The following is a 27,331-nucleotide window of genomic DNA, read 5'->3' on the forward strand; positions in this document are numbered from 1 at the left end:
ACGTGCAACCTGAAAGCTGTGTTATATTCTCCTCTGTGTGACCTAGTTTCAAGATGACTGACCCTTTCCTTGCTCTCATTATGAAGCTGTCCATTCAGAGTGAAGGGTCAATTATAATGGAACCATCAGCAAAAGCTGTTGATTTATTCAGGGTGAAACCAGAGGAGAAAAGCCAAGCCTTCAGTAGAGGCATGATATTGGTTGCCTTGGTATCTGCTGGGACTGCATGCACCACCATGGAAGTGGCATCATTTGTCATTCTTTATTTTAGCTCATTGCTTTTACCTCAGGCATATTAAATTAGTATGGATTCCCAAACACATGAGAGAAGCCCGAGGCAGGGAATGTAATGAAGGTTTTGCAAACACAACAACATTAAATATTAAACAGAAGAGTGTGGGAGGGAAACCACATTTGTAAAGGTGCATTGAATATCATAAACTGTTGTGACTTCAGGCTGCAGCAACTTTTATTCAAAGAATCAGAAAGTGAGTTCCAGCAGCAAGAAGAGAATCATAGACTATACAGTGCCATTCTACATATTTTCTCTTCACTTTTGTTTAGGTCTCATGGGTCATGCCTTCCCTCCTTATCCCTATATCAAGTACCCAAGTGCTGGTACCTGTGCAAATAGCCAAAACTGCCCACTGGGGCCAGCCATGACTACCGTTTATGGTTTTGCAAATATGAGGTAATCCTCAGGTTGACCGAAAAACTTTGCTTCAGAATAAAAATTAATTTAGGGTTAAACTAGCAGTAACTCATTAATAACAATGTCTGTGATTTATTTATTTATTTTATTTAGTATGTTTTTAATCTTGTTTATCTCCCTGATGGGGACCCAAAGTGGCTTACAAAAACATACCTTAAACAAATTTATGCAGTATATTTTTTAAAATGACAAGATATTCTGGGCTGATGTCCACCAGGGCAATCCGACTGGCCAAGGCCACAGGATAAAACCTTGGGCCAAGAACATTTCAACTCTTACCCTTCATGTTGCATCCAGGGACTTGTGGGCTCAGCCATGCCTAGGCTATACATACCTGTGGCAGGAGAAAGAGAAAAACACTCAGCCTAGTTGTTTCAAATTGGCATCCAAACTGATGCACAAACATCACACAAACTAGATACCGAGTTTGGGGCTGCATCTGGGATTTCTACAACTGAAAAAGATGTGCAAATATTGGTGACTAGGAGGAGGAGGTGGTGGCAGTGGTAGAGGTGACCAGCAGGAAGAGAAGCTAAGCTGGGGCCAGTGCCAGAATAGGCAAGCCAGAAGCAGTGGGTTATCCAGCATGAGATCAATGCAGCTTTATGCAAACCATAATCAAAACATTAGTGTAAGATCAATATAATCCTTAAAACACCAGTATAACACAAATGGAATGGAAGGCTTAAAATCAGGTCCTGCTAGCAGCTGCTTTACGCATCAAGTCACAAAATGTCAGTATTTCAGAAAGCAGAACAATGATTTAGTTGAAGTCTTGCAATGGAACTTGCCGTGTGACTGGAAACCAGACTTTTCATATTTGTATAAATTTTCAATTCTGATTCTCATCAAAGAAAATGCTGTTCACAGATTTATTTTTTTTACTGTCTTCTTGCTCTGTTAGTATCTGTTGAATCAGTCATGTTGGTGTTAGTGTTCTCCTCTCATGCATTTTAAATAAGGGTGCAGTCCTACACTTTCTTATTTGGGAGTAAAACTACGGAACCCAATGGAATATTTATGGATAAATGTACACAAGAGCAGGCTGCATGAGCAATTTGTGTACAGTTGTGGTTTCTTATGTTATAAACAATTATTTTACAGATGGTCTGACTGAGAGAGGTAACAATTTCTGTGCTCGGGAGAGGAGATTGCCAACTCACATAGGCCTATAGTCAGATGCTCGATGGCATTTCTCTAAAGTAGGCAACCTTATTCAAAGCAGATTATTAACTAGATGGACAGATAATCACTCCCCATAGTTATGCCAAATATTACCCCTCAGTATACTGTAATTGCTGAGAGGTTGCAGAGGGGTGGTAGTGCTGTGATAGACTGATGGCTGGTGCCTTCAGACAACTACCTTTCCACACAGGTACAAGTGTCAGGAAGCAAACTTGTATGCAGCGCTCTGGTAATCAGAAGAATCCAATTTATGGTTCTCTTTACTAGGAACATAATTAGTCTGTGTTCAGTATCCCATCACAAGCCCTGTACATATGATGCATTCATGCACTGACTGAATGTACAGAGAGGGAGAGTGGACCCAGACATGCAGGCTCTGCTCCCTGCTGGCCCTACCCCTCTCCCCAAGTGATCACTGGTTTTTCTGCATGGTGCAAATGTGCAGAAGAAGTGCCTTTGCATACATTCCTTCCCTGTGATCGGAAGTGCTGCTAAATGGACATTGGCAGTCACATGGAAGGAGTGTACATACTGACACTCTCTGCATGTATAGTATTGTATACTAAGTCTGGAGCTCAGAATGATTTCAGCCCAGAGTGATTTTAGCTCAACAACATGCTTTATTGCCAACCAGAACAGACAGATGTTCAGCAGAACAGAACCCCTCAGTATATACATACAAACCCCGTCCCTGGCTTAACCATCAACCAATAATAATGAACATTCCAGGATATTATCATTTGCATGAACCATGTACAATATAACATACTACAAGAATGTGATTGGTCTTTATTAAGAGCGGGCCATTGGCCGCTTGCCAACTGAAACCTCCAATGAGAATCAGAGTCAGGGAAGCTTAACTTTTATTCAAGCTAGATCCAATACATAACACCCCTCTCCCCTAAGCTTGGGACAACCTGTTGCAGACAAAGTCCTGTAAGTGAACCAAGGGGTTCCGAGTCCTTTGAGACCTGCGTAAGTCCCGGGGAGTATCAGGCTCACTGGCTGGTGGCCGGTAGTCTGTGGCAGGTTCCCTTCTTTTGGTAACGGCTCTCTCATTGCTTCCATTAGCTTTGGCTCTGCCCTCTGTAGGAGGCAGGTGAGGAAGGGTCCCTCCTAGGTTGACCCCTTGGCCTGCGGTTGCCACAGCTGGAACAGTCCCGTTGTCCACAGCAGCAGCAGTGGTGGCAAGTCCCATACTTGGCTCCTGTTTGTGCTCTGGCTATTGCTGTCGAAACTGGTCTATGTGCTGGCGGTAAACCTTGCCAGTGGAGTCGGCCACTTCGTAAGATACCAGCCCTGTGGAACGGGAGATGGTCACTGGGAACCACACAGGCCCGCTCCTGTAGTTTCATGCATACACAAGGTCACCTTCCTGGAACCTCCGAGGTGCCTCAGAGGCCTCGGACTCTCTCTTGATGTCCGGGGTGAGGTCAGGGTGCAGGCAGTCAAATAGCGTCATAAGCCGCCATCCCATAAGCAGCTCAGCCAGGCTCTGACCAGTGGTGGCGTGCAGAGTGATATGCTGCCTCAAAAGGAGTTCCATCAGCCACAGGTTCAGGTCCCCGTCACCTTGTCTGTGCAGCGATTCCTTGGCTGTTCGCACCATCTTCTCTGGCTATCCATTAGTGGACGAATGGAATGGTGTTGATGTAACATGCTGGATGGCATTGTTGTCAAGGAACTGCTGGAACTCCCTCCAAGTGAACTGTGTGCCATTGTCAGACATGATTGTGTCGGGAATGCCATGTGTAGCAATTAGGCTCCGGATTGCGTGGATGATGCTGGTAGAGGTCATTGCAGAAACAGGGATGACTTCCAGCCATTTACAGTAAGAGTCCACCACGATCAGGAATATGCACCCCTGGAATGGTTCCGCAAAGTTGATGTGGAGCCGTGACCATGGTGTCCATGTTGTCTCCCATGCCTGAACTGGTGCTTGTGGCATCTCAGGGTGAGACTCTTGGCAGGGCTGGCATATTTGGACCCATTTCTCGATGGCAGTGTCCAATCCTGGCCACTAAACGTAACTTCCTGCCAGGGCCTTCATCTTTATGATGCCGGGGTGCCTGACATGAAGTGCCTCGAGCACCCGCTTCCACAGCTTGGGGGGAATCACGACCCAACTACCCCATAGGAGGCATCCCTTATGCACTGACAACTCGGGCTGGCAGGAACTAAACGGTTGGAATTCTGCCGGCAGGTCACCCCCTCCACACCCAGCTGAGAACCAGGGAAACAGTGGGGTCCTTAGCAGAGCAGGCAGCAACATCCAAAGCGAGGAGGGGAGGCTGCGGCAGGTCTTCAAGTTGCATGACCTCATGAGCAGGTGAGGGGTCAGTGGCAGGCTCCAGCAGAGGGAGGCGGCTGAGGGTGTCAGTGTGTCTGATGGTCTTGCTGGGGCAGTAGGAGAGCTGATAGTCATAGGCTGACAAGAAGACTGACCAGCACAGCATTCAAGGAGACATGACGTGAGCCGTTTGCCTGTCAGTTGCAAAGAGGCCTAAGAGAGGCTTGTGGTCAGTAGCAATCTTGAAGTGCCTGCCGTAAACATAATTGTGAAACTTCTTCATGCCAGCAACTAAGGCCAGAGCCTCCTTGTCAATTTGAGCGTAGCTGCACTCAGCTTTGGAGAGAGTCCTTGAAAAGTACGCGATGGGGGCCTCCCATCCACCTGGCAACCAGTGACTCAGGACAGCGCCAATTCCGTAACGCGAAGTGCCGCTAGTGAGGAGGAACGGCTTCCCTTCATCAAAGTGTGTGAGGACAGAGTTGGAAGACAGCGGCGAATGCGAGGGCATGCTTCTTGCCCCAAGCCCAGGGAACGTTCTTCTCCAGCAAACGATGAAGAGGCTTAGCTATCGATGGCTTACGAGGCAGGAAGGCATGATAGAAGTTGAGGAGGCCCAGGAAGGCTTGCAACTCCTTCTTCGAATGCGGAGGTGGCACTTTAGTGATGGCCTGCTGTTAGCTTTAACTTTCAGCTAGCAGGTAACTATGCGAAAGGGGGGACCTTTAACATATCTTGAACTGAGCAGATTTTCCCCAAATGAAGAGAGCAAGGATACAACACAGGCCTGGACATTGTCAGACAGTGGCTTGCTAAAAGTTGCAATTCAGACTAATTCTTGCAATGAGACAAGAATCCATTGATTTAAAAAGATTTACTGAATATAAACAACCATTATAGTTCACTATCCAAGATACTAGGATCTTGGCTGATACACTAGTATTGTTACGAATGACAGGCAAAGGCTAAGGTACAGAATAGCAAATCCCTGCAGGCCCCATCCTCCCCACATAGTTCTCAAAACAAACGGCTCGGAGCTGAGAAAGTGAACGTTTCCCAAGGCTGGAAAGGTTGTAGTCATGACATTCCTCTTCTCTAAGATATCTTCTACTGAACTGCTTACCACCTGCAAAAGAAGCACTTAAAACACTGACAGGAGTAAAATGGAGTCTCTTTGGTTTGTAAATACAAGAAACATAGTCAGAACATGACAGACATGAATTTCAGTGAGTTTTATTTAAATCATTTTGCATAGGTTACAGAGACTTTGAGAATCATGGTACAGCATGGTCTTAGCAGTGCAATAGCTTAATTAACAATACAATAAGGCACAAGAATAAGGCATAATGAATTGTCTTACCAATCCTGGAGATGTCCCAGAGGTTCCCGTTGATGGAGAGTGGGAGAGCATTTTGCCAATCTGAAAGGGAAAGGAGAGAGATAGCAAGGAGATATTCCTTACTTTCTCTCCTCCTAGCTTCTTAGATTCCATGGTTTTTACTGCTCATTCTTATACGGTTGTGGCCTACATCATCCCCCTTAATTACACCAATGAGATTCCTCAGAGTCATTCCTGGCACTGGAAATCACCTAAAAATTGTAACATTTGCAAAATTTGCACTAAGATCGTGACATCTGTAAAACGGTCAGGTCATTCTGATCCCTCAATATTTGCTATCATAACTCATATGAATAACATGCATCAGCAAAAATCCCCTAGATTTTAGCTTATTGCCACGTATCCATCCAAAGGTTCATTTTGACTCCATGTTGTTTGGTTCAGTATATCCTGAGTTCCTTATAATTAAGGCCTATGTGATTGATATATGTATAGTAATTGCTGAGTTATTTCATGTAGAGTTATAATGAGATTGATTGAGCTGTGAATATATAGATATATGCATGCATGTATATGTGTTTCCAGCAAAACAATCATGTGGTTAGTGTCAGAGTGATGTTATAGTCAAGGCAGCGTTCCTAAGTGACTTGGACTAGCATTTTTAGGCGTACTGGACTGGTTCTGCAGAAGGACAGTCAGAGTTTCCTCCTAAAACAAAAGAAGGTCTTAAAAGAATCTCTCTTGCTGTGGATCTTACTCATTTCCTCTCTTTAATTGTGTTCTCATAACTGCTAATGTGTGTACAATGTTTTCCTTCTCAAGACATAAGAGTAGATGTGAAAGTTACTGTGTTTTAATGTCTTGAATCTTAAGAGTGTCTTGAATCTTTTAATGTCTTGAATCTTAAGAGTCAGAAAAAGGAAAAAAAGTTGTCCGTTTTAAAAATAATTCTGTGCCCCCCTTCTAGGTTTTGTGACATTTTTGACTGAATACTGGCTCTCTTCCCATTATTGATTTCGTCTCAGTCCACATAAGCTAATGCAAACATCGGCAAAAGCAAACATCACTTGTCCTTTCCTTGTTCAGAGAACATGTCATTTGGAATCTTTCCAGATGAGACACAGCTTTGTGCCTGAAAAATAATATTCTGGTGCTTTCCATACTTAAGATGCATTTCAGGATCTGATCAAAGAATAGGCTGGCTTCACTTATACAGGAATACAACACTGCACCTTACTGTCTGTTGGATGGATGCCATCAGCCTTGATAAGGAACCCAAGGAACTCTATGCATTGAACTCCGAACGGGCATTTTTCTTTCTTTGCCTTTAGTCCAGCATCTTGGAGATGGCGGAGGACTTCTTGGAGGCAGTCAGTGAGCTCATCGGAGGATGCTCCCACTATTAGAACATCATCAAAGTAGGGGATGACGCCAGGAAGCCCCCTGAGCAGGCCTTCAAGCAGTATTCAGACCCACCCGAAAAATACAACAGATGCTACGATCAGCAAAAGACAGTAGAGACCCCCTCACCTCTGCAGGAGTATACCGTATACCCTGCAGCTGTGGACAAGTTTACATCGGGACCACAAAGCGTAGCATCCAGACAAGAATAAAAGAACATGAAAGACACTGCAGACTTGGACAACCTGAAAAATCAGCAGTGGCTGAACATAGCCTAACTCAAACGGCACAGTATCTTGTTCCAAGACACCAACACTTCCAACTACTTTGTCAGACTGCACAGGGAAGCCATTGAAATTCACAAGCATAAGCAAAACTTCAACAGGAAAGAAGAAACCTTAAGAATGAACAGAGCATGGTTTCCAGTTCTGAAAAACACCAGGCTAACAAAACACTCTATACTCGACAATAGCCCTGCAGAGAAGATTAGCACATCAAGCACCAATCCATATGCAAAAGAACCTCCTCAGGATACAGTGAAGCCTCCCGCCATTAGCATTCCACACCCTGGGAAACTCTTACAGGATGACTCAGCTCAACCCCACCCCTCCTGAGTAGATACAAATGACCTGCCAACATCTTTTCCACACTGTGACACTGAGAGATCTGTGTCTTTTGGTGCTACACCTCTGAAGATGCCAGCCACAGCTGCTGGCGAAACGTCAGGAACTACAATGCCAAGACCACGGCAATACAGCCCGGAAAACCCACAACAACCATCGTTCTCCAGCCGTGAAAGCCTTTGACAATACAATATTGCTACATGCGTGTCGCCCAGGGGTTCAGCCTCGCTCCTGGAATCTGCCACAAGGCCGTGGTGCAGATGTTAGAGAAACTCCCTTCAGAGTTCAAGGGTGCAGTCATTTCATTTGTGGATGACATTTTAATTTCAGGGAGGAGTCTGCAGTTCACACATGATGCAACTAGGGCGGTCCTACAACTTTTGCAAGACAGGGTTTAAAATTAACTGGGATAAAGCACAATTGGTACAAAAAGAGGTTAAATATCTGGGAGTACAGACAATGGACAATGCTGGGGGCTATGCTGACTCTGAATTGCAACCTCTTTATCTTGAAGGTGTTGCGATGCGTAACAATTGTCTGGGCTTCAGCGGTGCCATTGTCCACTGGAACCTGTTGATAGGCTTGTGCCAGGTTGATTTTTACAAAAGTCTTTCCCCCCGCTAGGGATGCCAGGAGGTGGCTCACCACAGGCACCAGATAAATGTGCTGCTGTAGTGTCTTGTTGATGGTACACTTGTAATCTGCACAAATGCACACTGCCCCGTTGATCTTGATGGACGTTAAAATTGGCGTTTCCCATCTGGCATGAGAGACGGGCTCAAGGACCTCTTGTGCTAGCAGGTGCTCCAACTCTTCATCGATGTGCTGCTTGAGGGCGAATGGGACCCTTCTTCCTTGAGCCAGATTGGCTGAAATGAAGGGTCGAGGTTGAACGACACTGGAGGTCCGGTGTAGCACCCCAATGACCCATTGAAGATGGCTGGAAACTCTGCACAGACTGCATCTATATTAGAGTGGCCGATTTGTTGGACTCTGGATGCCCAACGCCTTGAACCAATCGAATCCAAGAAGGCTAGTGAGGTGCCCCTTGATGATGACAAGACAGAGGAGCCCCTGGAATTTCTTGTACGTGACCTGGACTTGGCTGATTCCAGATACAGGTACCCGCTGACCCTGGAAGTCTGTCAGGGTGACATTACATGGCTCAAGCTTCAGAACATCCTTCTTGTGGCATACTTGGTGATATAGCCATGGAGGTGATTGATAGCACCGATCCAGTGTCCAGCTCCATTTCGCACGGCAAGTCTTCGATTAACACGGTGACACGGATTTTCTCTTTCAAGCCAATCTTGGTGTTCAAGACGATGGCGCCCTTTGACACTGCGTGATATTCTTCTGCCCTTTGGCCTTCGGATGATGTGGAGACTGGAAGGGTGAGCTTCCAGGTTTGACAGCTCTACAGGCCCCAGCGATATGGCCCCACTTACTGCATCTCTGGCATTCCACGTCACAGAATCTGCATTGCCTACGCTTGTGGTTCCCCCCACAACTAGCACAGAGAGACCCTTGGTGCTTCTGCAGACTCTGATGCTTGGGCTGTGCTGTTTGGGTTCAAAGGACTTCATCTTCACTTTTGGACTCACCTTCGATGTTCTCTTGATGCACTGGCTCTGTCTTTTTTGGAAGCACTAGACTTCTCGACTGCCACATGTCTTTGGTAGATTGCTCCGCCGCCTCTGCTGCGATGGCAATGTAAGCTGTTTTAAAATCAATGTCTTTTTTGGCAAACAGACGCTGCTGCAGCTTCTCATCGCAAAGGCCACACACTTAATGATCACACAAGGCTTATTCTAAGTTGGTGAACTCACACAGTCGGGCCAACTTCCGTAATGCCACGAACAACACAGTGTCTGGTCCTGCTTGTAGAAGGCATGGTGGCTTGTGATTGGTGATGGCTCTGGCGTGAAACGCTCCTTCAACTTTTCAAGAATGGAGTCAAGTGACACTTCTGCAAGCTTCTCAGGGGCGATGAGGGTGCAGGCAATTTCAAATGTGGAACGGCCGCAGACACTGAGGAAGGCAGCTTTCTCCCGCACAGCACCAGAGATCTCATTGGCCGTGAGGTAGAATGGAAAACGTGAGACATAGGAGTCCCAGTCTTCCATGTCATTGTCAAATGGTTCAAAGTGGCCCTTGGCAGCCATACTGTCTGCCCTTTGGTGCAAGCACGAGTGGCAGAGGTGACAACTACTCCCCGGTAAGTGATTTCGTTGGTTGCCACAGGGCTGCCTACCCGCCGGGCATCATATACCTCTCGGATGCAGGGCTGCCTACCCACTTGAGGCAATTCCACTCTGGGTGATATTCAGCTCTGGGTGCTGTGGGGCTGCCTACCCACCTAGCATCCCATCATCACCAGTATTGTATACTGAGTCTGGAGCTCAGAATGATTTCAGCCCAGAGTGATTTTAGCTCAACAACATGCTTTATTGCCAACCAGAACAAACAGACGTTCAGCAGAACAGAACACCTCAATATATACATACAAATGCTGCCCCTGGCTTAACCATCAACCAATAACAATGAACATTCCAGGATACCATCATTTGCATGTACTATGTACAATATAACATACTAGAAACAGAGCCCATTGTGCAAATAAATGCAACGGGCTCTAGAAAGCTGGGGAGGGCTGGGGGGGAGGTGATTAGGAAGGGCTGGCAGGTGGGGGGCAAGGGGGGTCTGGGGAGAGGTGAAAAGCAGGAGGGGACTAGGGAGGGATGGTAGCTAGGGAGGCAATGGGGATTTGGGGAGGGTGGAGAGGCAGAAGGGGTCTGGGGAGTATTGGTAGGTACAGAGTCAATAGGGGTTTGGGGAGGGCTAAGAGGCAGGTGGGGTGTGGGGAGGAATGGCAGGTAGGGAGGCAAATGGGGGTTTGGGGAGGGTGGAGATGCAGGAGGGGTCTGGGGAGAGATGGCAGGTAGGGAGGCAATGGGGGTTTGGGGAGGGTGGAAAGGCAGGAGGGGTGTTGGGCAGGATGGCAGGTAGGAAGGGCAATAGGGGTTTGGGGAGGGCTGAGAGGCAGGTGGGGTGTGGGGAGGAATGGCAGGTAGGGAGGCAAATGGGGGTTTGGGGAGGGTGGAGAAGCAGGAGGGGTCTGGGGAGAGATGACAGGTAGGGAGGCAATGGGGGTTTGGAGAGGGTGGAATGGCAGGAAGGGTGTGGGGCAGGATGGCAGGTAGGAAGGGCAAGAGGGGTTGGGGAGGGTGGAAAGGCAGGAGGGGTGTGGGGCGGGATAGCAGGTAGGAAAGGCAAGGGGGTTGGGGAGGGTGGAGAAGCAGGAGAGGTCTGGGGAGGGATGGCAGGTAAGGAGGCAATGGGGGTTTAGGGAGGGTGGAGATGCAGGAGGGGTCTGGGGAGGGATGGCAGGTAGTGAGGCAATGGAGATTTGGGGAGGGTGGAAAGGCAGGAGGGGTGTGGGGCGGGATGGCAGGTAGGAAGGGCAAGGGGGGTTGGGGAGGGTGGAAAGGCAGGAGGGATGTGGGACGGGGTGGCAGGTAGGAAGGGCAAGGTGGTTGGGGAGGGTGGAGAAGCAGGAGAGGTCTGGGGAGGGATGGCAGGTAGGAAGGGCCAAGGGGGTTTGGGGAGGGTGGAGATGCAGGAGGGGTCTTGGGAAGGATGGCAAGTAGGGAGGCAATGGGGGTTTAGGGAGGGTGGAGATGCAGGAGGGGTCTGGGGAGGGATGGCAGGTAGAAAGGTTAAGAGGGGTTGAGGAGGGTGGAAAGGCAGGAGGGGTGTGGGGCGGGATCGCAGGTAGGAAGGGCAAGGGGGTTGGGGAGGGTGGAGAAGCAGGAGAGGTCTGGGGAGGGATGGCAGGTAGGAAGGTCAAGAGGGGTTTGGGGAGGGTGGAAAGGCAGGAGGGGTGTGGGGCGGGATGGCAGGTAGGAAGGGCAAGGGGGTTGGGGAGGGTGGAGAAGCAGGAGAGTTCTGAGGAGGGATGGCAGGTAGGAAGGTCTAGAGGGGTTGAGGAGGGTGGAAAGGCAGGAGGGGTGTGGGGCAGGATGGCAGGTAGGAAGGGCAAGGGGGTTGGGGAGGGTGGAGAAGCAGGAGAGGTCTGGGGAGGGATGGCAGGTAGGGAGGCAATGGGGGTTTAGGGAGGGTAGAGAAGCAGGAGGGGTGTGGGGCGGGATGGCAGGTATGAAGGGCAAGGGGGTTGGGGAGGATGGAGAAGCAGGAGGGGTCTCGGGGGGATGGCAGGTAGGGAGGCAATGACGGTTTGGGGAGGGTGGAAAGGCAGGAAGGGTGTGGGGCGGGATGGCAGGTAGGAAGGGCAAGGGGTGGTTTGGGGAGGGTATAAAGGCAGGAGGGGTCTGAGGAGGCCTGGAAGGTGGGGTGTGGAGCCAGGGAGGGAGGACAGAGCGGGTTCGCTCTTCCCTCTGCATGCCCGGCTCCAGTGGGCCTCGCAGGTCGCCCTGTCCTTGCTGAGAGCGCCGTGGCACAGCACGGCTCTGAGGGAGATGAGCATTTCACCTGCCCAGGCTCTGCCAAGAGCGCCGCGGCACGGCTGTGCAGGGCTCAGAGGGCGAGGGGCATTTCGCCTGCCTGGGCCCCACTGAGAGCACCGTGGCATGGCGCAGCAGCGCTCCGAGGCCGATAGGCATTTTGCCTCTGCCCGGCCCCCGGCGAGAGCGGTGCAGTGCAGTGCAGTGGGACTCCGAGGGGGACGGGTGCTTTGCCTGCCTGGGCCCCATCAAGAGCGCTGCGACGCGGCTTGGCAGGGCTCCGAGGGTGACAGGCGCTTCGCCTGTCTGGGCCCCGCCGACAGCGGCACAGCATGACTCGGCAGGGCTCCACGAGCAATGGGCGTTTTGCCTGCCCAGGCCCCGCTGAGAGCTGCGTGGCGCGGCGCGGCTCAGTGGACCTCCGAGGGGGGCGGGTGCTTTGCCGTCGCCCGGGCTCCACCGGGTCTTGAGCGCGTCGCTCTTCGTGCATCGTCCTCTTTCTCCAGCTTGGCTACCTATGCCGCACCCTCCATTGGCGGCCTTCCCCGGCGCCCTTTTATGCTGGTGCGCCCCGTGCAGGCGCACCAGCATCAATGTGAGTCGTTGGATAGATACTAAGGGAATTATATAGTAGGATTACAAGAATGTGATTGGCCTTTATTAAGAGTGGGCCATTGGCTGCTTGCCAACTGAAACCTCCAATGAGAATCAGAGTCAGGGAAGCTTAACTTTTATTCAAGCTAGTGCCAGTACATAACATATAGGCACTGTGTTCATGAGTCAATAATCATGTGGAGGCAGGGGCATGGCAAGGGCACTTGTGCCTGCTCTCCCTCTCCATGCATTCAGTCAACACACAGAGGGGTTGTGTGTCCAGGGCTCCACTGGGGTCTCATCAGCTGACATTTAGATTGCAACTGCATAACTGTGTGAATTTGAAACTGTATGAAGCTGGAATGTGTGAAATTGTGCTGGCTTTTGACAGCTTATATATAAATATTATATCTTCATTGGTTAGTTAACCTTTGGATCATAGCTTCTCCTTGGCAAAAGCCCTTTGCTAGTCCCTAACATTTTGGAGCTTGTGCGTACAATGTGATGTGTTGTTTTCTGTAACAGAAGAGAAGACTGCAACATGTTGATGTATCTTTCTGTTTCTCACCAGCTCCTGATGGACCACCTCAAGATGTACAGCTGGAGCCCATATCTTCGCAAAGCATTCGAGTAACCTGGAAGGTAAATAAGTAATATTCAACAGGAAAGGGAAACAGTTTATTCTGGGAAGTATGTTACTCTATTATTAAGCTTGAGGCTCATAAGGGGCAGACACATAATAGAGATATAATTGAGATGAATTTAAACACATGATGCTTGTGGCTAAATTTCAAAAAAAATGCTCTGCAACTGAGCAAAAATTAAATTTGCATGCAATTATCTGTACCTCTAATTGTGCCATTTTGAACATCTTATTAACAGACTATAGCTGCAATCTAGTAAAGAAAGATACAAATGAATAGATTTTAGGTTACTTGTTGTGTAGAGAGCTGGTATTTATTTTTATTTTATTTATATCATATTTGTATTCCGCCCTCCCCGCGAGCAGGCTCAGGGTGGATAACAACATTAAGAACATTTAAAACATTCCATATTAAAACATTTAAAAACATCATACAAAAGTATGACCTTAGTTAGGACTAATTTGTAACATGAAACCGAATAGTTTACAGAGAAATGATACTGGACTCATTGCAAGAAAATACGCATGGCGTGTCAACCAAATTGAAACCATGTAGGAGATAAATCATACATATAACACATTTGATGTAGGGCTATATAAGGGAAGATTGAGTGGCTAGTGAGAATTGTTTTGAAATTACTGTGCTATACTATAAACTACAATAACAGTATAGTCCTAAGGAGAGTTATACTTTTCTAAGTATTCTTAATTCAGTGGGTTCAGAACAAAATAACTGTTTAAGATTCCACTGTTAATTTCCAAATAACAGTCCAAGATTGAGATCACTAGAACACAAATGTTTTCAACCACCTTGCACCGTTAGCTGCTTTCAAAACTAAGCTTACATTACTTCAATTTAAGGATACCTCATGTCATTCTTGGGAATTAATGAGCAGCTAGAATTTATTTTACACCAGACACTGAAATGTAGAGAATGAATAATGTTTAGTGTGGTCCAGAGTTGCCAGGTCCCCCCTGAAAACCTGCAGAGGGTGGGGGACTTACCAGGTTGTGGGGGAGGGGGGGACTTGCATATTAGAACTACCAAAATAATAGTTCAGTTACTAGGTGCCAATATGAAATTTGGTTTGAAGCCTTATGAGATTTAATTCTGTTTAGTTTATAGATTCACATAAAAATAGCATTGGTTGTTGTGGATTTTCTGGGCTGTATAGCCGTGGTCTTGGCGTGGTAGTTCCTGACGTTTCGCCAGCAGCTGTGACTGGCATCTTCAGAGGTGTAGCACCAAAAGACAGGGATCTCTCAACACCAAGACCACAGCTATACAGCCCGGAAAATCCACAACAACCATTGTTCTCCGGCCGTGAAAGCCTTCGACAATACAAAAATAGCATTCTTGGCTTTGTTAATTACTCTGTGTGTATATGCTAGAACACTAAATGGTAACATTGCAAATTGATTTGAGATAAATAGATTAGTGCATTTTGTGTAGGACTATAAACTGAAAGTTTTTATGGTGTTGATCATCCCACTTATGGAATTAATTATGCTTGCATTATTTTACAATTCACTTTATAATTTTTATTTCAAGTGAAATGAAACAGTCACTGGCAGCAAATCCTACTGTTAATCAGTTTTGGAGGCTGAAAAAATGAACACCATCATTTTGAAGCATGACTGTCTGTGCTTTCTCAGTTCCATATTACACTCACATACATATGCACACCCATGAAGGTTGTCGTTTAGTATTTAACTCCTTGAATCCACTTACCAGGTAACCCCCTTAATGTGTGCAGGACCTCACTGACAATTTCTTCTCCCAACTTCTAAATGGCTGGCATGATACTGTGCTGCTGGCCTACTTGGGGCACTTTTACACTATGAAAGTGTATCTTAAACATATCGTTATTAGGCTTTTAGTTATAATTATCTGTTAAATTCCTTTGTATGAAGATTAGTCATACAATCAGTGCTAACCAGGATTTTAGTTTCGAATTTAGGTAGTCTGGATTTTGGGAACACATAGTCTGAACCTTGGGAACAGAGATTAATTTAAATCAATAATGGTATACCATATTCAGAGTATGCTTTTTTTTTTAGGCTCCAAAGAAACACTTGCAAAATGGGATTATTCGAGGATACCAGATTGGTTACCGAGAATACAGTGCAGGGGGGAATTTCCAGTTCAACATCATCAGTATTGATACCACTGGGGACAGTGAAGTTTACACTTTAGATAACCTGAAAAAATTTACACAGTATGGCATGGTGGTTCAGGCTTGTAATCGGGCTGGAATAGGACCGTCTTCTCAGGAAATTATTACAACAACTCTTGAGGATGGTAGGTAATAAGCACTCAAATTGCATGTTTTAATCAGGCTGAGATCTATGTGTGGTCTTATTTGATGTTTATAGAAAGTTTATATTTTAATATCAGTTTGTATGTTTTTACCTGATGAGTGGTAAGTAGAAGGTATGATAAAAATGACCATTTTGTTATCTTGGCAATTTTACCAAGGTTCCTCCCCCCCCCCCCAAAGACCCAGCTATCTTTACAACAAAGGAACTATATTTCTTCAGCAAAACTGAATATAAAATAATTTGGACAGAGCTCACAGTGTAATCCCAAGAATACTTTCATAGGAGTAAACCCCATATAATAGATCTCAATAGGATTCTGAGTAGACCTGATTAGAATTGCACAGTAGGTACTTAAGGCAGGCAAACTCCCAGGGATTTGATCCACTGCCTGCTACTACTCAGAGCAGTGGTAGAAGAAAAACAAACAGGTGAACAAACAAAGGCTCTTGGCAAGTCATGGGCACATCACTTCCAGACAGAAACAAAAAGTGATAGTGGTAGCCCTGAGAATCACCATAAAGTTTTACTATAGAGTTGCTATGATTCCTAGAACTATCAATGTAACTCCCAGATTGCATCCAGAAATGACCCAGAGACGTTGGCAATGAGTGTCACATGCTCCCTCCAACCCTCTGTCTTCATAAAACAATGCTCCATAGGAGAATACTCCTTAATCTTTCTATCAGTCTTTTAGCACCAATGGCTGCTATAAAGCAACTATATAGGATACATTGCAGTGATACGATATACATTTTGCAGTCATGCATTGGATACGTGGATTTCTGAAACTGAGTACTGATTTTAACATTGCTTTGGAAAAAAATTGATTCATTTGAAATGTGATGCTGGAGGAGAGTTTTGCAGATACCATGGACAGCGAAAAAGACAAATAAGTGGATACTAGGGATGTGCGTTTCGGCATTCAGAATGCCGAAAGAATGCCGAAACAAAAGTGTTTCGGCTTCTTTCAGGGAATGCCGAAACGTTTCGGGGAATCCCGAAACGTTTCGGGTAGCCGAAAGAAAAAAGCCGAAACGTTTCGGGATTCTTTCGTCTTTCATTCGGCTTTTCAATGGGAAAATGCCTCCGTCTTCCCGGACGTCTGGGGGAGGCATCTTCCCACCGAATAAGCCCAAAATTGGTGGGGACCTTCCTCTAACCCTTCTCTAACAACCACCCAAGTTTCAGACAGATTGGACTTTGGGGGGCCATGTTATGGCCCCCCAAAGCAGGTCCCCCCATCCTCCCATAAAGGAGCATCTTCTTCATTATTTCCTATGGGGAAAAAATGAAGAAGCAGGCTTCCTTTGCCAGGGGTGGCATTTTGCATGCAAAATGCCCCCTTACCCTCAGGGGCCCTTCTCCCACCCCTCCTCCCACCCCCCACCAAGGCTCAGCCTGCTCCCACTTGGGGGGGCCATTTCATGGCCTCCCCAAGTAGGTGCTCTAATCTCTACCACTGACAGCTGGGGGAGGCTTGTGTTGCCAGGGGTGGCATTTTGCATGCAAAATGCCCCCCAACCCTCTGGGGCCCTTCTCCCACCCCTCCTCCCACCCCCCACCAAGGCTCAGCCTGCTCCCACTTGGGGGGGCCATTTCATGGCCTCCCCAAGTAGGTCCTCTCAGCCCCTAAATTCCACCCCTTACAGCTCCACACAAACCCAATTCCCCCCAGCTGCCACACACAGACCCAAATCCCCACATTAGCCCCTCACAGACCCAAATCCACCCCCACCTGCCCCACACCCATAACCCCAGGAACAGGCTGGCAAAGGCCAGCCCTCTCCCTTTGTTCCCTATGCTGGGAACTTCTAAACTCTCTTTCCCTGGGCAATTCTGCACAGCCCAGGGGTGCCACAATGGTGGGCACACTTCTGAGTGCCAGCTGGTCCCTGTGAAAGAGCACCTGAACCACAGACACCCTCCCTCAAATTCCCCCACCACCTACAGAGATGGCTGGCCAGCCAGCCCCATTGTTCCCTATGATGGGAACCAACTGCACAACAAAGAATAAAACAAGAACAACACAAAATAAAGTTTTTTAAAAATTATTTTCTCCCTTCCAAAGTACAAGTAGGCAAAGCATTATGACACATAACACCAGCAGTCCCCCACACAGAAAAATAACACAACTCACTTAACATCAGAGAATCACAAAGCACGATTCCTGTCAAAAACACTTTATTTCTTGAACAGCTTTAGGCTACACAGCAGGGGGGGAACACCAAAGGGCATGGCAGCAGTATCTTACACAAAAATAACACAACTCACTTAACATCAGAGAATCACAAAAACACAATTCCTGGCAAAAACACTTTATTTCTTGAACAGCTTTAGGCTACACAGCAGGGGGGGAACACCAAAGGGCATGGAAGCAGTATCTTACACAAAAATAACACAACTCACTTAACATCAGAGAATCACAAAAGCACAATTCCTGTCAAAAACACTTTATTTCTTGAACAGCTTTAGGCTACACAGCAGGGGGGGAACACCAAAGGGCATGGAAGCAGTATCTTACACAAAAATAACACAACTCACTTAACATCAGAGAATCACAAAAACACAATTCCTGGCAAAAACACTTTATTTCTTGAACAGCTTTAGGCTACACAGCAGGGGGGGAACACCAAAGGGCATGGAAGCAGTATCTTACACAAAAATAACACAACTCACTTAACATCAGAGAATCACAAAAACACAATTCCTGGCAAAAACACTTTATTTCTTGAACAGCTTTAGGTTACACAGTAGGAGGGCACAAAAGGGCATGATAGCAATGTACTACAAAAAATAATACAACCCACTTCACCGTTTTTGACAGCAATTGTGTTTGTGTGATTCTCTGATGTGAAGTGAGTTGTGTTATTTTTGTGTAGTACACTGCTTTCCTGCTCTGTGGTGCCTTCCTACTGTGTAACCTAAAGCAGTTACAGAAATAAAGTGCTTTTGACAGCAATTTTTTGGGGTGATTCTTTAATGTGAAGTGAGTTGTGTTATTTTTGTGTAAGATACTGCTTCCATGCCCTTTGGTGTCCCCCCCCTGCTGTGTAGCCTAAAGCTGTTCAAGAAATAAAGTGTTTTTGACAGGAATTGTGCTTTTGTGATTCTCTGATGTTAAGTGAGTTGTGTTATTTTTGTGTAAGATACTGCTGCCAAGCCCTTTGGTGTTCCCCCCTGCTGTGTAACCTAAAGCTGTTCAAGAAATAAAGTGTTTTTGACAGGAATCGTGCTTTGTGATTCTCTGATGTTAAGTGAGTTGTGTTATTTTTCTGTGTGGGGGACTGCTGGTGTAATGTGTCATAATGCTTTGCCTACTTGTACTTTGGAAGGGAGAAAATAATTTTTTAAAAACTTTATTTTGTGTTGTTCTTGTTTTATTCTTTGTTGTGCAGTTGGTTCCCATCATAGGGAACAATGGGGCTGGCTGGCCAGCTATCTCTGTAGGTGGTGGGGGAATTTGAGGGAGGGTGTCTGTGGTTCAGGTGTTCTTTCACAGGGACCAGCTGGCACTCAGAAGTGTGCCCACCATTGTGGCACCCCTGGGCTGTGCAGAATTGCCCAGGGAAAGAGAGTTTAGAAGTTCCCAGCATAGGGAACAAAGGGAGAGGGCTGGCCTTTGCCAGCCTGTTCCTGGGGTTATGGGTGTGGGGCAGGTGGGGGTGGATTTGGGTCTGTGAGGGGCTAATGTGGGGATTTGGGTCTGTGTGCGGCAGCTGGGGGGGAATTGGGTTTGTGTGGGGCTGTAAGGGGTGGACTTTAGGGGCTGAGAGGACCTACTTGGGGAGGCCATGAAATGGCCCCCCCAAGTGGGAGCAGTCTGAGCCTTGGTGTGGGGTGGGAGGAAGGGTGGGAGAAGGGCCCCAGAGGGCTGGGGGGCATTTTGCATGCAAAATGCCACCCCTGGCAACACAAGCCTCCCCCAGCTGTCAGTGGTAGAGATTAGAGCACCTACTTGGGGAGGCCATGAAATGGCCCCCCCAAGTGGGAGCAGGCTGAGCCTTGGTGGGGGGTGGGAGGAGGGGTGGGAGAAGGGCCCCAGAGGGTTGGGGGGCATTTTGCATGCAAAATGCCACCCCTGGCAACACAAGCCTCCCCCAGCTGTCAGTGGTAGAGATTAGAGCACCTACTTGGGGAGGCCATGAAATGGCCCCCCCAAGTGGGAGCAGGCTGAGCCTTGGTGGGGGGTGGGAGGAGGGGTGGGAGAAGGGCCCCTGAGGGTAAGGGGGCATTTTGCATGCAAAATGCCACCCCTGGCAAAGGAAGCCTGCTTCTTCATTTTTTCCCCATAGGAAATAATGAAGAAGATGCTCCTTTATGGGAGGATGGGGGGACCTGCTTTGGGGGGCCATAACATGGCCCCCCAAAGTCCAATCTGTCTGAAACTTGGGTGGTTGTTAGAGAAGGGTTAGAGGAAGGTCCCCACCAATTTTGGGCTTATTCGGTGGGAAAATGCCTCCTCCAGGCGTCCTGGAAGACGGAGGCATTTTCCCATAGAAAAAAGCCGAAAGAATGCCGAAATAATGCCGAAAGAATCCCGAATCCCGAATCCCGAAAGAGATTCTTGTTTCGGCTTTCAGCTTTAACGATAGAGAATTTTCTTTCGGCTTTCTACTTTCGGCTATAGCCGAAAATTTTTGGCTTGCACACCCCTAGTGGATACTAGTTCAAATCAAGCCGGAATTCTCCTTAGAAGCTAAAATGACAAGACTAAAGCTATCATACTTTGGTCACATCATGAGAGGACAAGATTCTCTGGAAAAGTCAATAATGCTAGGAAAAGTGGAAGGCAGCAGGAAAAGAGGAAGACCTAAAGCAAGATGGCTTGACTCAATAAAAGAAGCCACGTCCTCCAGTTTGCAGGATCTGAGCAGGTCTGTTAGAGATAGAACGTTTTGGAAGTCTTTCATTCATAGGGTCGCCATAGGTTGGAGACGACTTATCGGCACATAACACACACACATTTGTAATGCAGAAGTCAGTAGGAGTTTCCTGCTAATAATATTTCCTATTATTGATAGTTTCACTCTTTTATTACTCTAGGAACATTTTGACTTAGAATATAATACTATTAAAGAAAAATGGCCATTCTCTCTCCCAATATCAATTATCTGAGACCCACAGCTGAGCTAGAGAACTTGAATTTACCAGCCTGTAATCAGACATGTGACTTTCTAAGAATGCAAAAAAAATAATAATCCTGAAAATAAATGACCTGTGGTGTATGTCTAGATAATTGAGATCAAATTGCATAATAGATCTGTTCTACATCAATAATAGAGAGCCCTCTTGTGGGAAAAAGGGATTATTCCATCAACAAAGAAAATAGTGAAAAAGCATGCACTAATATGACTAGTCAAGCATGATCCCATGGGACAGATTCTCAGATGTCTTAAGCAGTCAGAGCACTCTCACAGTGATCTACTTGGAATGATGTTCTTGAGTAAACTAATTAAATAAGAGAACACTTTTAAATTTCTGCATGTTTCTTTAAATAAAACTTTATAAAATGGCAGTGGTCTTTATTGATGCATATTTGTTTTTCAACCAAAACTGATACTGCTGAGTAGACATGGGCACGGATTGAAATACGAATCAAATTTCATGATGAATCGGGCCGATTCGTGTTTCATGAAATGTGTCTTGTGGGGCTGCAGTTTTCACAAAATTCACGACTTTTTGGCCCGATTTGTTCGATTCATGAATGATTCGTGATGCCAGACAGGCTGGCACCGATCCATTGATTCCCTGGACAACATAGGCCCAGTATGTCCGCAGACTTATTGTTGCCATTGGAAACCTCAATCTTAGCCCACATAACCTTGATAGGCAGCTCTCCTTGCCAACTGGAGAGTATCCATTCTGCCCTATACAATGAGAAGCAGGAGGGTTAATCCCCTAGGCAACTGAAGAGATGGGCCTTCTGTAGCCATGGGAACATCAATCTCATCCCTCCAAACCCTGTTAGGCAGGTCTGTGTGCCAACCACAGACCTCCTGTTCTGCTTTATGTGAGTGTTTGTTATATAAGGCACCTCTCTGTGCCTCATGCTTTTAGTTCCAGTAGACAGAGAGAGGGGGAAGATCAGTTGCCGGGATTTGGAGTGAGAGAGAGTGGAGTTGGGAGCTTTTGGCTGGGTTTGCTGCTGCTTCAAAAGAGACTGAAAAGCCTCTTTCTTATTTTCCTCACTTGTCCTTCCTGGGAAGGTCTTTGGGTGAAGATGCCTTTTTTCCTCCACCCTACTCTACCCTAGTCTAAGGCCTTTGCCTGGCTCTGGGGCCTAGCTTAACTGAGGCCTCTCTTATTTTTTATTTGCTTGTCTTTGTTTCTTCTTATTTCTTTCTCTGCTCTTTTGAGGGCTCACATTCTTGTTGTTTCCATTGATTTTATTTTGTGCACCTCTCCCACCCGGGCAGGTGTCTGTGTGCTGGTTTTGGGGCCTTCCTCCCAAGCCCAGTCTCAGGGCCGCTGCCTGGCTCTGGGGCCCAGCTTTGTGGGTTCCGGTCAATGTTTTGCAATATTGGCCAAACTGGGATGGTGGGTGGAAGACAGCCTGCTGAAGTCTCCCTGCGAGTCTGACATCTTTGGGAATGAAGAGGGCAGTTGAAGTGCCCCGGGTTCTGATGAATCACAAAACTAACAAATCATATCGCGAAACAGGACAATTTCATGGAAGTTCATGTTTCGTGATTTGTGGAATGTGACAAAACACGAAACTCTCGGGGTGTTTTTTTTCTGTTTCATGCCTGTCTCTACTGCTGAGATATTCTTAGCACTGCCCCACAAGGTCTCAGCACCTAGTAGGAAGCAAAGATTATACTCTATACACCCCAAAGGTTTACAAATGCTGGCTGTGTTACTGCTGAGGCACTCCCTATATGCAACAGGGATTTCCTGTTGTCAACTCTGGTAAGGAAAAGGACTCAAGTTTGCTGGCATTGTATTTAAGACAGTTCTGAGCTGTTTTATCCCTCTCTTCTTTTAAGGTGTATGGCTCTCCTTTCCCCCATTTTATCAGCACAACAACCTTGTGAGATATGTCATTATGTGAGGGAGTTATCAGCCCAAGGTCACTCAGTAAACTTCCTGACTGAAAAAAGATTCAACTTGAGTCTCCTAAGTCCTAGTCCAACCAGTATTATATGCGTATATACCACACTTCTGGACAGATTAAGGTCCATTCAGAGTGGTGAACAAAGTCAGTGCTATTATTAGCCCCCACAATGACCACAACTTGTTTAAATATTGTAAAATATTTGTTATGCATTATGTATAGATGCAGGCATGTGCATGCACAAAATATTATACACAGGTTGTTTCATACGTGTGAATTGATTACCAATCCATCCACTGTTGCTGATTTGCGTAGAGGTAATATCAGTCGAGTGTAATAAGAGGAGCAAATTCATAATTTCTATTCAATGAGGAGAGCAACACCTTGATGCAAAACACAGTGTTTTTGCAGCATCTCAAGGCCATTCAACCTTTGCACTGCTACTCATATGGCAATGATAGTGGCTTACTGTCAGCAAATAATGCTCCTCTGGCACCATTTCAGGCAGGAAAAACATATTGGGGGGAGGCAGGAACCTCTCCTCCCCCTGCACCATGGTGGTCTCAACTAAAATTGGAGTCCTGTGGCTCTGCCATCTTGTCTAGTTTGGCCCTAAGTCTGTTTAGGCTGCAGCATGATCAATTTTCTGCCTTGTATTGCATAGTTGTGCATAGTAACAGTATCTTAATTTATGTTCTCTTCAAACATATCTAAGAAATCTAAAAAAGGAGCATTTATGTTTTGTTTTTATTCAATTATTTCTTTGAATTACTCATTAAAAATGATGATACTCTGATTTCAGTTCCCAGTTCCCCCCCAGAGAACGTCCAGGCTGCTGCGACATCCCCAGACACCATCTCAATTACCTGGTCTACTCTTGCCAAAGATGCCCTCAATGGAATTCTGCAGGGTTTCAGGGTTATCTATTGGGCAAACCTTTTAGATGGAGGTGAGTATCCTTTGTATCCAAGTCCTAGAATTTTTCATTGGATGCTGCCTGGGCATCAGAAGTCATTTGACAGTGTATTAAACAGGAAGAGGGTGGGGCTCTAGAGGGTCAGGAGGGATGGTCTTGGAATCTTGTAGTGCTATGCTGTGAACTTTCCTCATGGTTTGTGATGTTGGTTAGATGGGTTTTTATTCTGACCTAGTAAAGCTTTCCATGGCCCTTCAAGAGTGACTAATAGTTTTCATTTACCTATACTATGGTTTCTGAAATAAAAATATCAGTAAACTGTAGCTTGCTAACATTTTCAAATCAAAATAATTTAGCAGCCTATGTTTTTTTTAAATATAATGGACCTAAAATGGTGTGTTAATAACTTTAAAATATTTTGCATGTTTATTTTTCTCTGTAAGACAGATGTAATTTTTATGATTAAATGCACACCCTGGACACTTAACATGTTTATTTAATAATCATAATAACTTTATTCCTGTTAGTTACATATTTTAATCCAACAATTTCTTGCTTATACTCACAGCAATATAATTATCCCTCAGTAGGAGAAGAATAGCACTATCACTAACTCAGTTTAATTTTCTGCTCCCTAGAACTGGGAGAAATTAAAAATGTTACAACTACACAGCCCTCGTTAGAGCTCGATGGCCTGGAAAAGTACACAAACTACAGTATCCAGGTGTTGGCATTCACACGAGCTGGAGACGGAGTCAGGAGTGAGCAGATTTTCACACGGACAAAAGAGGATGGTAAGAACTGAAACATTCTTGGTAGTCATTGAGCCGTGCTGCTGGGTTATATTCAGGTGTCCATAGTTTTGCGTACATAGTGTTATGTACAAAGGACTTCCAAAAGGACTTTGAACTCTAAAATGTAAATATTTTGCATGGTATCTTGCTTGGAGGTCAGCCTAATACTATCACAACTCCAATAGACTATGTAAGAGGACCAGCCAAGAGCGGAAGGGCAAAATGGTTCTATGGTCAGCCATGTCTCAAAAAGCAGCACAAATAACCCAGAGAGAGAGAGAGAGAGAGAGAGAGAGAGAGAGAGAGAGAGAGAGAGAGTATGTTTGGACAAAGTTAACATGGCAATGCTTGGGAGCAGTAAGAGGTCAAATAGAGCCAGGGAGTCATGCTAGATCTGCTGAGGAAAGGGAAAGTAAAGGATCTGGGAGAAATGTAGGAGATGCCTTGTTGGGCAGGAATTATACTTGAGGGGAAAAGGGCAGTGGCCCTTCATTGCAGCCAGCAGCTCTAGCCCAACACACACACACACACACACACTCCAAATAGTCCTGGCTCAGGATTTCCTCCTGCTCCTGAGGCACATGTTAGCTGGCATATGAACCATGCACATGCACATCCTGTGCATTCCAGAGGAATGTTTGTTGCAGTCTTAAAGTGAACACAAATCATTTAATTATTTTCATTTAGATCAACCCATCAAATATTCTGAATATGTTTTTCCAAAATAATGACAGAAGACTGATCTTTTTCAAATCAGATTTGGGATTAAAATAACCACCATACATTTCTATTTCTTTCCATATGAAAAACTATGTTTTTGTTTTGGATGGAGCTGTTCACCCTGACATCTGCATCTTATCTTGTGACTCTGCATCTTATCTTGTGCATTCAGTACCTACTGCTGTACAATGTGATGACAAAAGAGGCTATGAGGTTACTCACAATGTCACAGAAGCTTGCTATGCAGGCGTTGTTTAAAGTAAGTAGGGGTGGTACCAAATTTCAGAAAACTAGCTGGCTTGATTTAAATATCCTCATTTTGAGTTTATTTCTGTTCTGTTCAGATCTAATCTGTAAGTTTTAATTGTTGTGTTACGTTCTTTTTCTTCATGCCAAATGTTTCCCAAGAAATCAGCATTATTCACATACACATATGATAAATACCATATCAACTACATTCAAGCTGCCTTGAATCACATGGAAAGGCACAAATGTTTTAATGAAATACAAATTGTTTAATAAGATATTAATAATTAATTAAAATGTATTGCAGAAGCAAAGAGATTAGCAAAACAGCAGTGAAAATGGATAGATCGAAACCATTCCCAGTGATAATATGACAACAAAAAAGGCATATTTGCTAATCACCAGTTGAAAGAGTTCTCAAAGAATTCTGAAATAAGGGAAATCTGTTTAGATTTTGCAAGTGATATCTTGACAAAAGGACTTTTAAAAAGGCCCACTTGCTAATATGGGTGGCATCCCTAGAGTCTGTTGGCAAAATATTGACAACTGATACTTTCCCCATCCATCTATATTGCTTTTATTAAATCTTCCCTTTGATGTACTGGCTCCTGTAGCACAATTCAAACTGCTCATTTGTGATCTCTGCTTGTGAGTGATAAGGACAATTTGTTCTGGTGGTCTGGAAATCTAAGATGCTGACCTTGTGTAGGCTTGCACCTAGATGAACATTTGACCTCTTCCAGTCTTTTATATTTCAATGCATTCTCTATGAATTTCCTACATGGCTTAAGTTCACTATTAATCTTTGGCATCAATGGAAAATTTAGCTTAGAAAATCAGCAAAATACATGCCTCTCAGGGACATAAACACATATTTCTCTTTAAGCTGCTTAAAAAGCATCTTAGGTGCAGATAGTTTTATGGAAATGTCACATAGATGCAAGAGAGGTATCACAAGCGGGGAAAAAATCCCCCCTCCTTTCATGTATTAGAAGTAATCCCACCAGGCACAGAAAAGATTCCAGAAGCAGTGTGTGTTTTATTATCATGCTCAGTACTTGTTTTTAGACACAAGGGGTCAGGCATGGCCCAGCTTGAATTTATGTAAAAGAAACCACTCTGGCTGTGAATACAAAATTAGGTCTATTTTTAAGGTTTGCATTATTTAGTTTTTTCTCCCCAGAAATCTGCAGGAAAAAATAGCATTCTTGTCTAGGACATTCCTGACACAGTGAAAATTGCAGCAGCCGAAATGTCTGGCTGTTTTGAGAATGTGTTACATTTATCCCCTTTGCTTGGAGTTCCTTCTAAACTATAAATAGATTTACTTATTAACCAAGTGTCCTTCCACTTGAGGATTTATTTCACTGATCGTTAAAATTTAAATAGACATACTCATTTTCTCTCCGCACCCTAGGCTTAAATTGCATTTTCGCAGGGTATTGTATTTGATGGCATGGGATTTGAATGATTGCATTAATTAGAAATGATGCATTATAAAATCTTAATTAAAACAATGAATCTATGTTGCTTATTTGACGGACCCTTTGAGCCATAGTTGGTGCAAGTCAGTGTAGTCTAGTAAATGGCACTAATGTTCACCAATTGGAATCTAGCATAAACTCATTTCTGGCCAAAAGTTGTTGAGCTGACCTGAGAATGCACACAGATTTATAGCAGGAGAGGGTGTCCTTTTCAGTATGTGGATCAGGTTGTGAGGGGCTTTAAAGAAAAAAACAGGCACCTGATTTAAGCCTTCACTGTAATATGGCACATGCTGCGTTCTTCACCAGCTGAAGTTTCCAGGCTGTCTACTGGATTCCAGCCCAGGGCCAAAGTAGATGATACCAGATCCCTGAGCCCACCACAGGGATATCGTGATATCCTAGAAACATTTCTTTTTTACTTTTAAACATATGGTGGGGTTGCAGTTCTGCTGGAGACTGCATTGCAGGGAATGAGAGGCTCCTGTCTCCCACTCATGGCCTAACCTAGGGCCACACTTGACAATATGGGTGTCCCTGAGTTC

At 45.5% G+C, this 27,331-nt stretch overlaps 1 protein-coding gene across 1 annotated transcript in view; it reads left to right on the top strand.

Annotated features, from left to right (window-relative positions):
* The window catches only part of DSCAM (DS cell adhesion molecule), a 540,743-nt gene that overhangs the window by 365,516 nt on the left and 147,896 nt on the right, over positions 1–27,331 (top strand). Inside the window, exons 14-17 of the mRNA XM_054973688.1 lie at positions 13,179–13,249; positions 15,312–15,552; positions 23,429–23,575; positions 24,181–24,336. Coding sequence (XP_054829663.1) covers positions 13,179–13,249; positions 15,312–15,552; positions 23,429–23,575; positions 24,181–24,336 — 615 coding nt within the window. The remainder of the gene's footprint in view (positions 1–13,178; positions 13,250–15,311; positions 15,553–23,428; positions 23,576–24,180; positions 24,337–27,331) is intronic.

Source organism: Eublepharis macularius, chromosome 3 (assembly GCF_028583425.1).
Source record: "Eublepharis macularius isolate TG4126 chromosome 3, MPM_Emac_v1.0, whole genome shotgun sequence".
In the NCBI taxonomy this organism is placed as follows: Eukaryota; Metazoa; Chordata; class Lepidosauria; order Squamata; family Eublepharidae; genus Eublepharis; species Eublepharis macularius.